Below are 13,665 nucleotides of genomic sequence, written 5' to 3'. Positions count from 1 at the left end.
CAGAATGTACTTAACATTCAGGAGTCAACAAAGGTCCAAGAGCAATGAGAAGTTCCCGCTGATGTGTCAAATCAACTTAAAAAGGTGAGATGAACTAGAACTGACTGAAAAAGATGTTTGAAATAGCAAGTAAAATGAAAGGCTATGGTGCTGACAAGAATGTAAGCATTTCTGAATATTGTTAGAGAATGTGTAAACTGATTAAACTATTCTGTTGCATCTATCAAAATGTAAAATGTACACTCACTGTAAAATGTGAAACAACCCAGCACATTTACCTTTAGAAACTTATCCTAGAGGTATTCGTGCATGTACGGTTAACACATAAATGAAAAAAAGTGTGCACTGCTTTATACTATAAAATTAAAAACATAAATGCACATCAACAATGGCATACTACATAAGTCATGGTAAATTTATGCAATGAAAATTCTGTGCAACTGTAGAAAAGGAAGCAGCTCATACTCATAAAAGAATAGTATAGAGGAGTTAAAATTCACTAGATCTACAGTCATCAACAAAGATGGATCTAAAGAAATCATACTGAAAAAAGGTAGAATGATACATATAATGATTCAATTTATAAAATTTTTAATATGCAAAATAATTCTACCTACATTGTTCACAGATATACATATACACACACATTCCAAAAGTATAAAAATATTCATGGGAATGCTAAATATCAAACCCAGCAGTGTGTATCTTTATATATTTTGAATTTTAGACCCTGTGTATTACATGAAAATTAAATGAATAAATATTTTAAAAATCAAGTCAACTATCTCTTTATACTATTTTCTAACTCTATTAAATTTTTTCTCAAATCTTGTCTTACGAAAAGTATCACACTCCAACGCATCTCACCAATGATTATTAAAAATTTCAGTGAAAAAAAGTCCCTTTTTAACTGCTTCCCCTCATAAGTAACATCTTCACTATAGAAAAATATGATGAGCAAAAATAAGAAGACTACACTACCAGTGAGAGATATCAACTGTTAATATTTGCACATCTTACCAAAGTTCATTTTACCATATGCCTATGTGTGCACTTCCTATGAATTTTATATATTTGGTATCAGTGTGTACACTGTCTTATATCCTTTTTTTGCCAATCATTTAATCTATCCTAAATTTAGCATGCTTATACCAAATGACTAGCAAACAAGTATACATTTTAAAAACTGTACCTAAAATGGTAAGAATTTTAAAATGAGTGCATGAATTTGCTGGACTGGCTAGTTGCAGTGATGGCCTAGAGTCTGCAGATGTGATGATATGCAGATAGCGGCTGTAACGCAGGTAACTAAGGTTTGATCACTAGTGTAATTTAGATATGAGAGATTGTGAAGATGGAGATTTGCTAGAAGACTGGAGATAAGCACATCTTGTTCCATTTTTCAAACATTATGGAAACGAAAGAATAGCAGTTTTGATGTCAATCTCCAGAATATTCAGAGAACAGACATTGACATGGAGGGCTTGGGAAGACCTGACAGACACGAATCACTAGAAGCCAGCCTGAGTCGACTACAAATAAGTCACATGAAACCCTTCTGATTTTCTTCTTTAAGGATACTGTACCTAGTACATTAGCTGACATGTACAACATAAATCCATGTGGGCAGGAACTGACTTTGATAACTGCTGTACGTGCAGAACCAAGAACAATGCCAGGCATATATGAGGGGCTCAATCACTATTTGTTGAAAGACTTAATAAATGAATTAATAAACTAAGGAACTTAATGTTATTAAACTATTGTGGTCTTCCAATGGAGAAATAAAGATCAGATTTTGTTACAGCTGGATATAGTCACAGCTGAATAAATCATAACCAGAAATAAAAACAAACAAAAAAAACCAAACATCAAGACATGCCACAGAGGAATTTTCTTGTCCTAACCTAGTCAATACTACTGAGGAAGATAGAGAAGGCACGTTAAATTTGTAGGTAACACCTTCCACCTAATGTACTAGATGTTAGGATTACATTCAAAACTACACTGATAGAATAGACATACCACAGAATAGACTAGTAGACCCTACAGACTGAGATTTACAGGGATAAATTAATGTGTATTTGAAAGAACACAACTGAGTTACCTTATGACCCAGCAATGCTACTCCCAGGTATACATCCAAGAGAAATGAAAACATATGCCTACACAAAAGCTCGTACGTGAATGTTCATAGTAGCATTATTCATAATGGCCAAAAAAGGGGAAACAACCTGAATTTCCCTCAACTGATGGATAAATAAATGTGATAGAGCTATACAATGGAATATTATTCAGCAATAAAAAGGAATAAAACACTGATACACTCAACAACACAGACAAAACTTGAAAACATCATATTAAGTGAAAGAAGCCAGTCACAAAAGGCTACATATTTTATTTCTAAGAAATGCCCAAAACAGGCAAATCAATAGAGACAGAAAGTAGATCGGGGTTACCAGGGGCCAGGAGGAGAGGGTAATGAGGAATGACTGCTAATGGGTATGGAATTTCATTCTAGGGAAATGAAAATTTTCTATAATTAGATAGTGGTAATGGCTGTACAACTCTGTGAACATACTAAAACCAGTGAATTGTATACTTAAACAGATGGATTTTATTTATGTATGAATTATATCTCAATAAAGTTGTTATTTAAAAAAGAAATAAAGAAATCAACTGATAAAATACAGATGTAGGAAATCTGTCAACAGAGATGTTCACCAGAAAGGTACCTGAAGGTTATAATTGACCATAAACTCCACTTAATGTAAAGCAGTTATGACTAAAGAAGTAAAAGCAATTTGAGGCTGAATTTTAGCAATATGATACTCATATCAAGAGATGTAACAGTGCCGAGGCATTCCACATTAGGCAAGTCATATCTGGACAAGCACGCTCTATTCTAAGCATAATGTACAGAGAACTACCTGGTACAGACCCAGAGGAGGGCGCACTATGTACTGAAGAACTGTCAGAAGCCATGTCACGTGAGAGATACTTAGCGGGATTAGGGTTGTTTGGTGTGGGAGAGAAGGACTCAGAAAATGCAACTATCTTAAAAAAATACAAGAGTCTGTTAGAGGAAACAGAGTAAACCTGTCCTGTTTCTACAAAAGACAAAACAGAGTCAGTTGTTAAGAGGCTACACGGGACGGTGAATCTTGTCATGGGCTGGAACTACGACACACGGCTGCCTCCCGGGCACTCCCACTTGCCATCAAATGAACCAGTTCACGTAAATACCAGAAGTCACCTTACACAGATTCGTATTTTAGGAAGAATTTCTATAATACGTAGCAGATTGGAGGTGATATTTAAGTTCCCCTTTAATTCTAAAAATCCATGATCTTATCCTAATGCAAAAACATGTAATGAAATAAATGAAACAAAAGCATGAAATCCCAAAGAGTAGATGCTTTAAAATTTTACCTCATTGTTCTGTAATGGTGGCTTTCCATTCTTCTTACTGCAAAGAAAAAGAAAAAAGAGCGAGAGAGCTTTACTTGCAAACTGTTCCCATCATAAAAATTATTTTAAGATATCAAAAGAATATATCAAATTCTCCAAATGAGTTTCTTCTTTTACATGTCAGCCTGAGATAGACTATGTTAAATGCAATAGTCCAGCTGCCTCTTACTAACTATAATTCACAGGAAGTGCTCAGTACGTGTTAACTACTACAATCATGCATCAGGTATTATGTTGGTAATTTAAAAAAAAAAAAACACATACACACTTATTTTACAAATTCTCCCATGGAAATGTGGAGTCTGTTTTTCTATCTTTGAATTAAGGCATGGCAATGTGAATGGCTCTGACCAACAGAACATCAGCAAATTGACACAAGCAAGGGCTTGAAAGATGTTTATGCCCTGGGCCCTCTCTCCTGCTGCTAGAAATCTTCTCCTAGCCATGTGGGCAATCCTAGGTTAACTGCCTACAGGAGAGATCATGTGTCCTTTCCCTGTTACAAACGAAAACACTGCCTTGGAAGAGTCAGCAGCAGCCCCAAGGTTACTCTGGCACTTGAAGCCGGGTCTGACTACTAACCCAGACTCTCTCCCTAAACCCTGTAATATCAGGCTTGGGTTCTTTTCATACACACCATCCTAGCACGCCATGCTTCTGCATAACATTGATCACATTCTAAATCTCTCTCTCCTCCCAGTAAGGTAGTTCCATGAGATCAGAGTTACTGCAGGTTGGCTCTCCAAAGAAGAGGTGAGGTGGTGTTTGGAGTACAAAGTGTTCATTAGAGATCAATGTCTGTGAAAGGAAGGTGACAAAAGAAAGTTTGGGCAGAACTCAAGCTGTGATGTAGGCCCAACAAAATTTCAGCCAGCTGGGCAGGGAGCCCTACAGCAAGTACTGTCTGTCCATCGGAGCGCTCTGTCATGAGCTGAAATGGTCAAGTCTTTAAACCTCCTTCCAGCACAGTATGCAAACGCATGCTGCTCCAGGGAAGTCATGACCTGGGGGGAAGATGGCTCTGCAGCTAAGGGGGACCCTAAGATGTGTGCAGAAGGGGTTACCTGATGATCTGCATTCCTCACAGCTGGACAGTAAGCCCTTCTTTGAAGGCAATGTGGGGAGCACATCTCCCTGGCCAGCGCAGGGCTCATGTATCAGCCAGCCCCCTATGTTCAACACCTAGTGGAGCTCCAAAAACTCTGCAGAATGAACATTTTCAGTAATAAGACACCAGGTCATTCAATAAGGCTAGAAAGGCAAACTACGCTTTGGTAGGCGCTATCATTTTTAAAGTGCTTGGGGTTATTGTTGATTCTAAGTTCAGCTGTATTACAGGATTATCTCATTTTAAATTTTCATGAGATGGCAAGACTGTTTCAGAAAATGCCTTCCATATACACGTTCAAGCATGCACAGTTAATTATGAGCCTCTTTTATAAGGCTTTCTAAATTCCTCTTTTTGAAGAATTCTTTAACGTTTCCTCAGTTTTGAAGATTCCAGCTACATAACTCACACAGATTAAGATAAATTAGAGTAGTATACTAGAATCCTATTTAACAGCTTACATTTTTTTCACTTGAAATGTCATGCTAAAGATTGGAAAGAAGTTAATTTACTTTCAAATACAAGATCTACTAGTAGACAGATTCAAGTCTACCAAAAATTCAGTATCTTCCTTTTCTTAATAAATTATCCTATGAAACTAAAAAGGCTCTACAACAGACATGTCTTCTGTGTGTTCTACTACTGAAAAAAAACTATTTATCCACTAAATCCATTAAAATAAAAGTTTTTGTGTTCGAAATATATTACCGACATGCACACTAAATGGCAAGGTATCTGTAATATCTACAACAATCATTGACTATCAGTTGTCTTGTTATATTTCAGGGTTTAACCAACTGGAGTTATTTTTAAATCTAATTTTGTGACTATGTGAATCACGATCACTCATACAGCCAGTCTACTATACCAGTATCGGTGTCCGGTTCAGTCAGGAGCTGCTCATCTATATTCTTCTCGCTCAATAAATCAGCACACTTTACAAAATGACAGAAGTTCATATCAGTCCTTCCACTGCCTTGCCCAACAGCCCTGCCTGGGCAGAGGCAAGGAAAAGAGAATCACAGGACCAGGGTAAGATACAGAAAAACAAGTCGGTTGCTAAAGTGTAGAAGAAAGACACACAGAAAAGATACACTATCAAACACATCTGCTACTGAAAAGCCAGGTAAATTATAAAAGTGACGCGGTCAAGAATCACTCAGATGTACACAGCTGCCTTCTATATGCTAGGAACTATTCTTGATCAGTGTTTCTCAACCTTGTGGTCTCAGGATCCTCAAAACTTTTATTTTTGTTATATGGGTATTTATCATATGGAATTTCAACCTTAGAAATTTTTAAAATATTTACTCACTTAAAGATAAACACATTACACATTAAATAAAATTTTTGCAAAAACACCTATATTTTCCCAAACAAAACCGCTTAGTAAGAAAAGTGGCATTGTTTCATATTTTGGCAAATCTTCTTTATGTCTGGCTCCGTAGAAGACAAATGAATTCTCATATCTGAGTCTGCATTTTTTCCTCCCTACTCAATACAGATAGATACTTGTTAAACAGGAGTATTCCAATAACTGTGGATACTCTCCTGCGGTGTTGCAAGATATAATGCAGTCTGAAATCATAGCAATACACTTACACTCTGATACAACAGAACTCACTGGTCTGCACTACATCTTCAATGGCTCTTTCTACCCATTCAAAATTTTCTAAGGTCATGCATTAGTCATTTGGAAAATACTGGTTCACTGAGTTATAAAGCAGACCTTCCAAATGTATTAGACAATATTTTTAAAAAATTATATTTGTTAATATTGTTGACCAATCTTATCAGAAAGTTCTCAAGCACTGGGGAGCTATCAAGCTCATGGCTGCACAGAAGTTCTCCAAATTCTAATTTTCAACCACAAAGCATTTATGCTGGTTATCAACAGCAAAAGAAAAACACAAGAAAAATTTCCAAATGTTTGTAAACTGTGGTAAATTAAATATTGAGACAAATCCCTAAAAAGGAGGAATCTTTTTTCCCATCCTTGAATGTGGGCCAGGCTTGTGTCTTGCTCTAGCCAACAGAATATGGTGGAAGCCTTTCTGCTTTCACCTTAGCTTCTTGCAATGCTGACCTGCAATTACCATGTGAGGAACTAGTCTGGCCTACCAAATGATATAAAGTCATTTAGATGAGAACCAAGGCCCCCCAGCCACCAGCCAGCACCAACCATCAGATGTGAACTTCCCAGCCAACCCTCTGGCTGAAAGCAGCCTAACAAGTGAACCCAGACAAAAGCAGCAGAGGAACTAACCAGCAACCCACAGAATTAAGGGGAAAAAAAAAAAACTGTTTTAAGCCATTAAGACTTGGAGTGGTCTGTCATACAACAATAGGTAACTGACATAAATAAATTCACTTGTGAAATGTCACAGGTCAAAGAAATTTTAAAAATTTGAAATGAATGATATACATATCCAATGGTATGTTTACAAAGTAACAGTTTACCTATCAAAACCCTGTGGGATGCAACCAAAGCAGTGCTTAGAGGACCTTCTAACCTTAAACGCACACATTAAAAAAGAAGGCTGAAAATTCATTATCTGAACATTAGAAAAAGAACAAAATTAACTGAAGAAATTATAAAGAATAAAAGAATACAGATAAAAGCAAAAAATGATGAAATAAAAGACACTCAATAGAGGTAAAGCAAAACTAAAAGTCAGACTTTAAAGAAAAAGAACACATTTAAAAACTCAGGGCAAGACTGATCAAAAAAAAGAGAGGGCAATATAACCAGTATCAGAAATTGATCTATGAGGGTTAGATAAAACCCTCCTCAAAACCTCAACAAGCTGATTCTACATTTAAACAGATATAATGCAAATGCAAGAGGTGATCACTAAGGCACATTTCATGCGTTTGTAAGATTCACGGCATTTATAAAGTAAGGTTCCTCCAAAGCATCTATACAAGAGCATGAACATTTATTTACAAGTATTGAATCAACAGGTTCATAACGACGCTTAGGAAGAACTCATTGCCCACCTTCAGGAAATAACAAGGAACTAATGTATTATTTTAAAACCTGATAAATAAAGAAGCAAATACTTACCTTGCCTTTCCTAACTGAACTGTACCACTGGGTAATCAAACAGTAGACGAAGAAAAGTTTCTCTTTATGGAAGCATTCCACCCTCTACATGGAGTAGTAACAGAATTCAAATATCCCCATTTTGCAAGCCCTAATAAACTCACTGATTGAGGCATCACGTATCAGTGGCTGCTCAAATCAAAAAAAGAGAGCCAGCCAGACATTACACCCCTTAGGAGAGAGAGTACAGGACATCGATAACTAGGAAGTGCTCCTGTCCAAAAAACAAAACAAAATCTAAATTTGATCAAGCTTTTAGATCTGACTGCCAATTTGCAGGAAACACAGAATACGAAGGAAAAATTATGAAACTGGCATAATCCAGATTACAGAATCTGTATCAGTCAAAACACTGGATTGCTTCAACAAATAAACCATAACAAAGAAAGGGGAAAGAGAAATGGCATGAAGACATGCAGGTTAAAAGATACTTGAACGAGAAAAACACAAATACAACTAAATGATAGTGCTCCGGAGCGCACATTTGGGTGATAAAATTATAAAGACGTGCAAAGATTCAACTGCTATCTAGGTCAGGGTGGCAGAGGGAAAGGCTGTGATTGGAAGGGGCATGTGGGAGGCTTCAGGGTGGATGGCAAATACATTTCTCGACCTGGGTGGTAGTTACCAAAAAAGACATTAATTTATATATGTGTTTTGTGCAGTTTTCTATATTTGTTGTATAATATACAATAAAAAGTTTTTTTAAAACCTTAAGAGTATCTCACTATGACTATAATGTTTTAATATTAACATACTACAATAAAATTTTAATAATTAATTTCACTTTGAATTTAACATAAGATTTTTTTTTTTAACCCTTGCACGATTTTTGGCTATTCTTTTGAATCTGAAACTGAGTTTATGATGAATCTCTCCATCCAAAACTTTATCCCCATTCTGGTCCCCTCTGACTTCTGGCTAACTGAACTAATCAACCAGAGTCAGATGACTAAACCTGCTGTGGCTCGTCTCCCACTCCCTTGCTTAGTGCCCTGCAATAAACCCTTACTTTGCTGCAAACACCTGCTGTCAAGAGTTTGACTTCCTACGCGGCGGGCGCTTGGTTAAGTCCATCTGAAGGATTGGATAAAAATACTTTATTCTCTCTTGCAGCTTCCACATGGCTAATTCAAAGTTAAGAACTCTTATAATCAGGTATCATTTGTATCTTTCAGATTACTCACTGATAAAATGAAGATTTAAAAAAAAAAAACAACTATCTCAAAAGACTGTTGTGAGGAATAAAGGCAAAATAGTTAAAACCATGCCTATACTAAGTTCTCAAATACCTACTAGTAACGCAACCAGTCCCTCCAGTCTCTGCAGCCCCTTGTTCTCAAATCAGAACTCCACCAGTGCCCCATCTCTGCTCTGGCTGCTTCCCCACCTAGAACGCCTTTTACCCCTTTTCTCTTCAGATCAGGCACAGATACGAAGCCCCCCCCAGGTAACACCCAGAACAGGTAAATAGACATCCCCAGCTCAGTGCTGCTGCCAAGGTATGCGTCTACCACAGGCCTAGTCATAGACTAGACTCGTGCAAACTTTCCGTGTATTTCTATTTCCACAACACTAGGGTTAGAAGTAATGTTCACCACTTCGGTATCTCAATGCCTAGCCTAGTGACACACAACAAGCAGTCAACAGAATGTACCAGATACATGTTGTATTTCCTCCTACACTTCCTTTCTTCAATAAAGCGAGGGAAAGTAGCTATTTGTTGAGCCAGTGATTAAATACATAGAGAAATATATTCACTCATTCAATAAAATGGAAATTATCAAACACATAAAAAAAATGAGATCCTTTCATTGATTCTGTCCTACACTTGCTTTCTCCCCACCCCTATTCCTTTACTAAATAACACATCTTGGGCATTATTGCAAGGGGAGGGGAGAAGCAAATGAATATTATAATTGAAAACACCTTAAATCTAATTTCCTAATGCAACAAAACTGTATTCACAGGTAAATGGAGAATAATATTTTAAATAAAATATACCAGGAGGTTTTTTTTTTTAACTAGAAATTTGATGTGAAATGTTAAGAGACAGGATTCTCTCAACAGCCTGTGAGTTTAACAGCAGAAATCCTGTCTAATTCAATTTTTAATCTTTCCAAGTGCCCAATACAAAGCTAGAATGAAATAGGTTCTGTCTTCTCCCGCCACAGGATCCACCTAGGAAACAGACCTCTCTCATTCACTACTGCGTGTCCTCAGCACCGAGCACTAAATGCTGAATGAAGGTACAGACTTGTACAACACCCCTACCTTGAGAACAGGACCTCTCACCTCTACAAACCCAGCCTGACACATAGCAGGAACGCAATGTTCTCTAAGTTAGTGCATGATCTTTGCGTTCCTTTCTTTGAGTGGTTCATTGATTCCCACGCCAACCTACTCCCTCCAGTCCTAGTTCTGGAATGAGGAAAAGATCTGAATTTACTTCAATTTCTCCTTTTGCTATAACTTAAGTTCACCTCCAAGATGTAATGAAGAAAGAAACATAAATTCAAATAATACTGAATTGGAAGTCAGAAGATTGAGTTTGATGCAAATTACTATGAAGCATTTTTACAAGTAAGTTAAAAGCACGCATAGTAAAAAGGAAATGCAGCAATATGCTAATACCATACTAATCAAAGCTAAGATGCACCGGTTGTAAATTGCACCCTAATTTCAGAGAAGATGAAATATGAAAAAGCATATTTACATATGAAAAAGTGCATCTTGGAATCAATGAAATATGACAATAATCATTACAGGTGTTTAGTCTCTTCTTTTTTTCTACTATTCAAATTTTCCAAAGTGTGTATTTATTTTGATACTGCAAAAATATTTACTTTGTAAAACTATAAAGCATGGAAACAGTATTTAATTATAAAACAATTTTTTAGGTCTAGTCCTACTCACTAAAGATAAATTTATAGGACCATACCTTTTCCTTCCAACAAGATACCATGTCTCACGTTGCTTACTTCATAAGTTTATGAAAGTGTACAAATGTTTTAAATAGTGACATGCAGTGACACAGACACAGCATGCTGATTAAATGACTAAATTATTATTTACCTAGAGAAGTTGCCTCATTCCACATAGTACATTTATTTTTAATGCCAACAGGTAACTTCTTAAGCATAGAGTAAGTCATACAACCTACAATTATGTCTACTGTTACAATACCATTGTGGCAGTGTGCGAGTTGCTTACACCTATTCACAGACATCAAATTAGATGAACGCCTTGGTGAGCTTTATTTTCGATTTTATACTTTATTAATTTAATTGCATTAATCCAGGACTGCTAATCTAGCCAAAGGACAACAAATGTACGTTTTAAAAAACAAACAAAAGCACCTGTAGCATGCTCACCAGTTCTACCTAACAAGGCTTCAAGCTTATCTTAATGTGCATAGTGGTTCCCACTGAAGAGCACAACCGCCAGTCATCCAGAGTGTTTTACCTTCACATTTATGAAAGGCTATATTCTCGACAGAGATGCCTAAAACAAAAGTGATTTCCTCATAAAAAGGATGTTTTGAGAAAAGCCATATTCTTAAGCAAGGGCCCGATGCCTATTTTTTTTAAGAGAAATGACTACAAATGTCATTTTTAAACAACTCTAACATTCTGTAAAAATAATTCCAAAAAAATAACAATAGAGAAATATAGTACTCATTTTGCATAAAATTTAATTTGGCATATGTAATTCTAAAGAAAATTACAAAGAGCACCTATCTTTCTTCCTCATAATTCTAGTGTGTATTTTATTGCAACAGATTAGAAGGTGATGATATTCATCAGGTCTTGGATGAGTCTGACGTTGAAATCCTGGGGGGAAAAAATTAAGAATTACTTATGTAAGTGAATAAGATGGCATAGGTACTTAGAAGAAAGTGGTAAATTCTAAGAGCAAGCATGAGTTCACCAAAAAGTCATGTCAGACCAAACTCATTCCTGTCTCTGAAGGGGTCATGAAAATTCTGTAATCTTAGTTTATTATGCTACAAAGCATTTGATGACGGAACAAATCAGGGGTTCTCCACCTTTTCCATGTAAAAGAGATGGATGCCACATACAGCTCTAGGGTCTTGTCTCATTAGCTCCATGACTAGAAAAGAAAGACTCTTCCCCACTGGCTCCAGCAGAAACATCACAAAGGAGGAAGGACTGACTGGCCCAGTGTGGATGGGTGCCTAGCGCTGCTGTCAGAGTGCTGGTCATTGTCACAAGGACAGGTGTGAAAAGCAACAGACAAGTTAAAAGTGAGAACCAATACAACACCCAAAGGGTATCATTTAAAAGAAATACAAATACATTGTTCTGTGCTTAGTCCTCTCCAGGAACCTCATTTATTGACAAAATATGCAGAAGGAACACTAATTAAATGTGCAGGATGCAAAAAAATTTAGGAGGAAGTGATGTGCCCAAACAAAAATAAGTGCAAAGATCCACATCCAGGTTTTTAAAAAAATCAAACACAACACACTGAGAAGGGGGAAGTAAGGGAAAACAACCATGTAAGCTACATATGCCTGAAGAATAACAACTGTCAAGAAAAGGAATGTAACCTCACCCATTGTAACAAAAGCTCTGGATTCACAAAGCAGGTAACAGTCCATTTCACTCTGTCAGTCAAATCTCCTCTTAAAGGGGTGGAGAAATAAAGAGGACCGTAGTCAAGGAGCAGCAACCAAAAAAACACAGAGGCCTGAAACCACGCCACGTAAAAGCCACTTAAATACTGTCCAACTGTCCAACTCTGGTTCTACCAACGCAAAAGGTTTCTTCAGGGAGATTTTCATGGCATATTTGAGGAAATTTTTAGGAAGACTCAAGAGCTTCTGCGAACCTAACAGTGGGATGTTTTGCTGTCCTGTAGCAAGCACAGGGAGAGCTAAAGCAGTCTTTTATTTACTGAGCTTTGTTCCAGCGGCTGAGTTAGAATGCTTTCTCATCTAATCCTCACAACTAGTGCGTTAAGTAAATACTATTATCCCTGCTCTACAGATGAGAAAACTGAGGCTTAAAGAGGTTGAGTAAATTGACCAAGATCACAGATGTAGCAAACAGCTGAATAAAACCCTGAATCCATATCTAACTCCGAAGACCATGTTTTATCCTATACCAAGTGCAGCCATAATAAAGATAAGTTGCTGCATATAAAAATATGCATTCTTTCAAATTAAAATAATCCTGTAACATCATTTTACACCTCTAAAGTAGCCCCCCCAATTCAAACACTCCTTAATGGTAATTAGAGGATTAAATCATCACTCATTCATAGTATTCTATGGAACAAATTACAAAAAGTAAAGTATGGAATTTCTGTAGCTCCAGAATGTTCATACATTTTCCACAAACACTAAGGAACACTCATAACCTTCCTTCATTAACCCTATTTCTGGCAATTTATTCCAATGAAATAATTCAGCGGAGACAGAGATGTTCACTCACAACAATAAACAGTATTATCTACAAAAAATGCAGAAGCAATCAAGATACTCAATATGTAAGGGTAAAATAAATTATGATACAGTCACACAAAGAAGTATTTATCTTTTTTTTAATACAGTAATGAAGTTCATGTAGAAACACAGGAAAGGTGTCTATACTTAAATGAAAATAGCAAAACATTACATAACTATGTAAAAATATATGCACATAAATAATAAAAGGTAATAAAAATAAAACAGTATGTGTGTTATGGTGATGACATTATGGATAACTTTTAATTTTTAAAAACTGTCTCTAATGTTTCCACTCTATTGTTAACTGTCAAAAGCAGGTTATAAAATGATACCCATTTTTATAAATTTGTAAGATTTGGTTTATCCATGCACATAAAAGGGACCCAGCTCCTAAAGAGCTCATAATATACTTAAGGAGACATTTACATTTGCAGCAAGAAAAAAATTGTTACTTAAAATAACAGTAACCACATCCCTAAGAAATGAGCATCACAGAGTTGGAGTCAT

At 36.4% G+C, this 13,665-nt stretch overlaps 1 protein-coding gene across 4 annotated transcripts in view; it reads right to left on the bottom strand.

The window, feature by feature from the left end:
• The window catches only part of ABCD3 (ATP binding cassette subfamily D member 3), a 63,959-nt gene that overhangs the window by 43,600 nt on the left and 6,694 nt on the right, over nt 1-13,665 (bottom strand). For 3 of the 4 annotated variants that reach the window (XM_074369996.1, XM_074369995.1, XM_074369998.1), the window contains exon 2: nt 3,433-3,469. In XM_074369996.1, the coding sequence (XP_074226097.1) occupies nt 3,433-3,469 (37 nt within the window). Of the gene's footprint in view, nt 1-3,432; nt 3,470-4,108; nt 4,185-13,665 lie in introns of those variants that run through there. The other variant, XM_074369997.1, reaches the window with a different exon arrangement.

Source organism: Camelus bactrianus, chromosome 9 (genome assembly GCF_048773025.1).
Source record: "Camelus bactrianus isolate YW-2024 breed Bactrian camel chromosome 9, ASM4877302v1, whole genome shotgun sequence".
Classification (NCBI taxonomy): domain Eukaryota; kingdom Metazoa; phylum Chordata; class Mammalia; order Artiodactyla; family Camelidae; genus Camelus; species Camelus bactrianus.
Note: the sequence above shows the minus strand (reverse complement) of the source record. Positions and strands in the feature narration are given on the sequence as shown.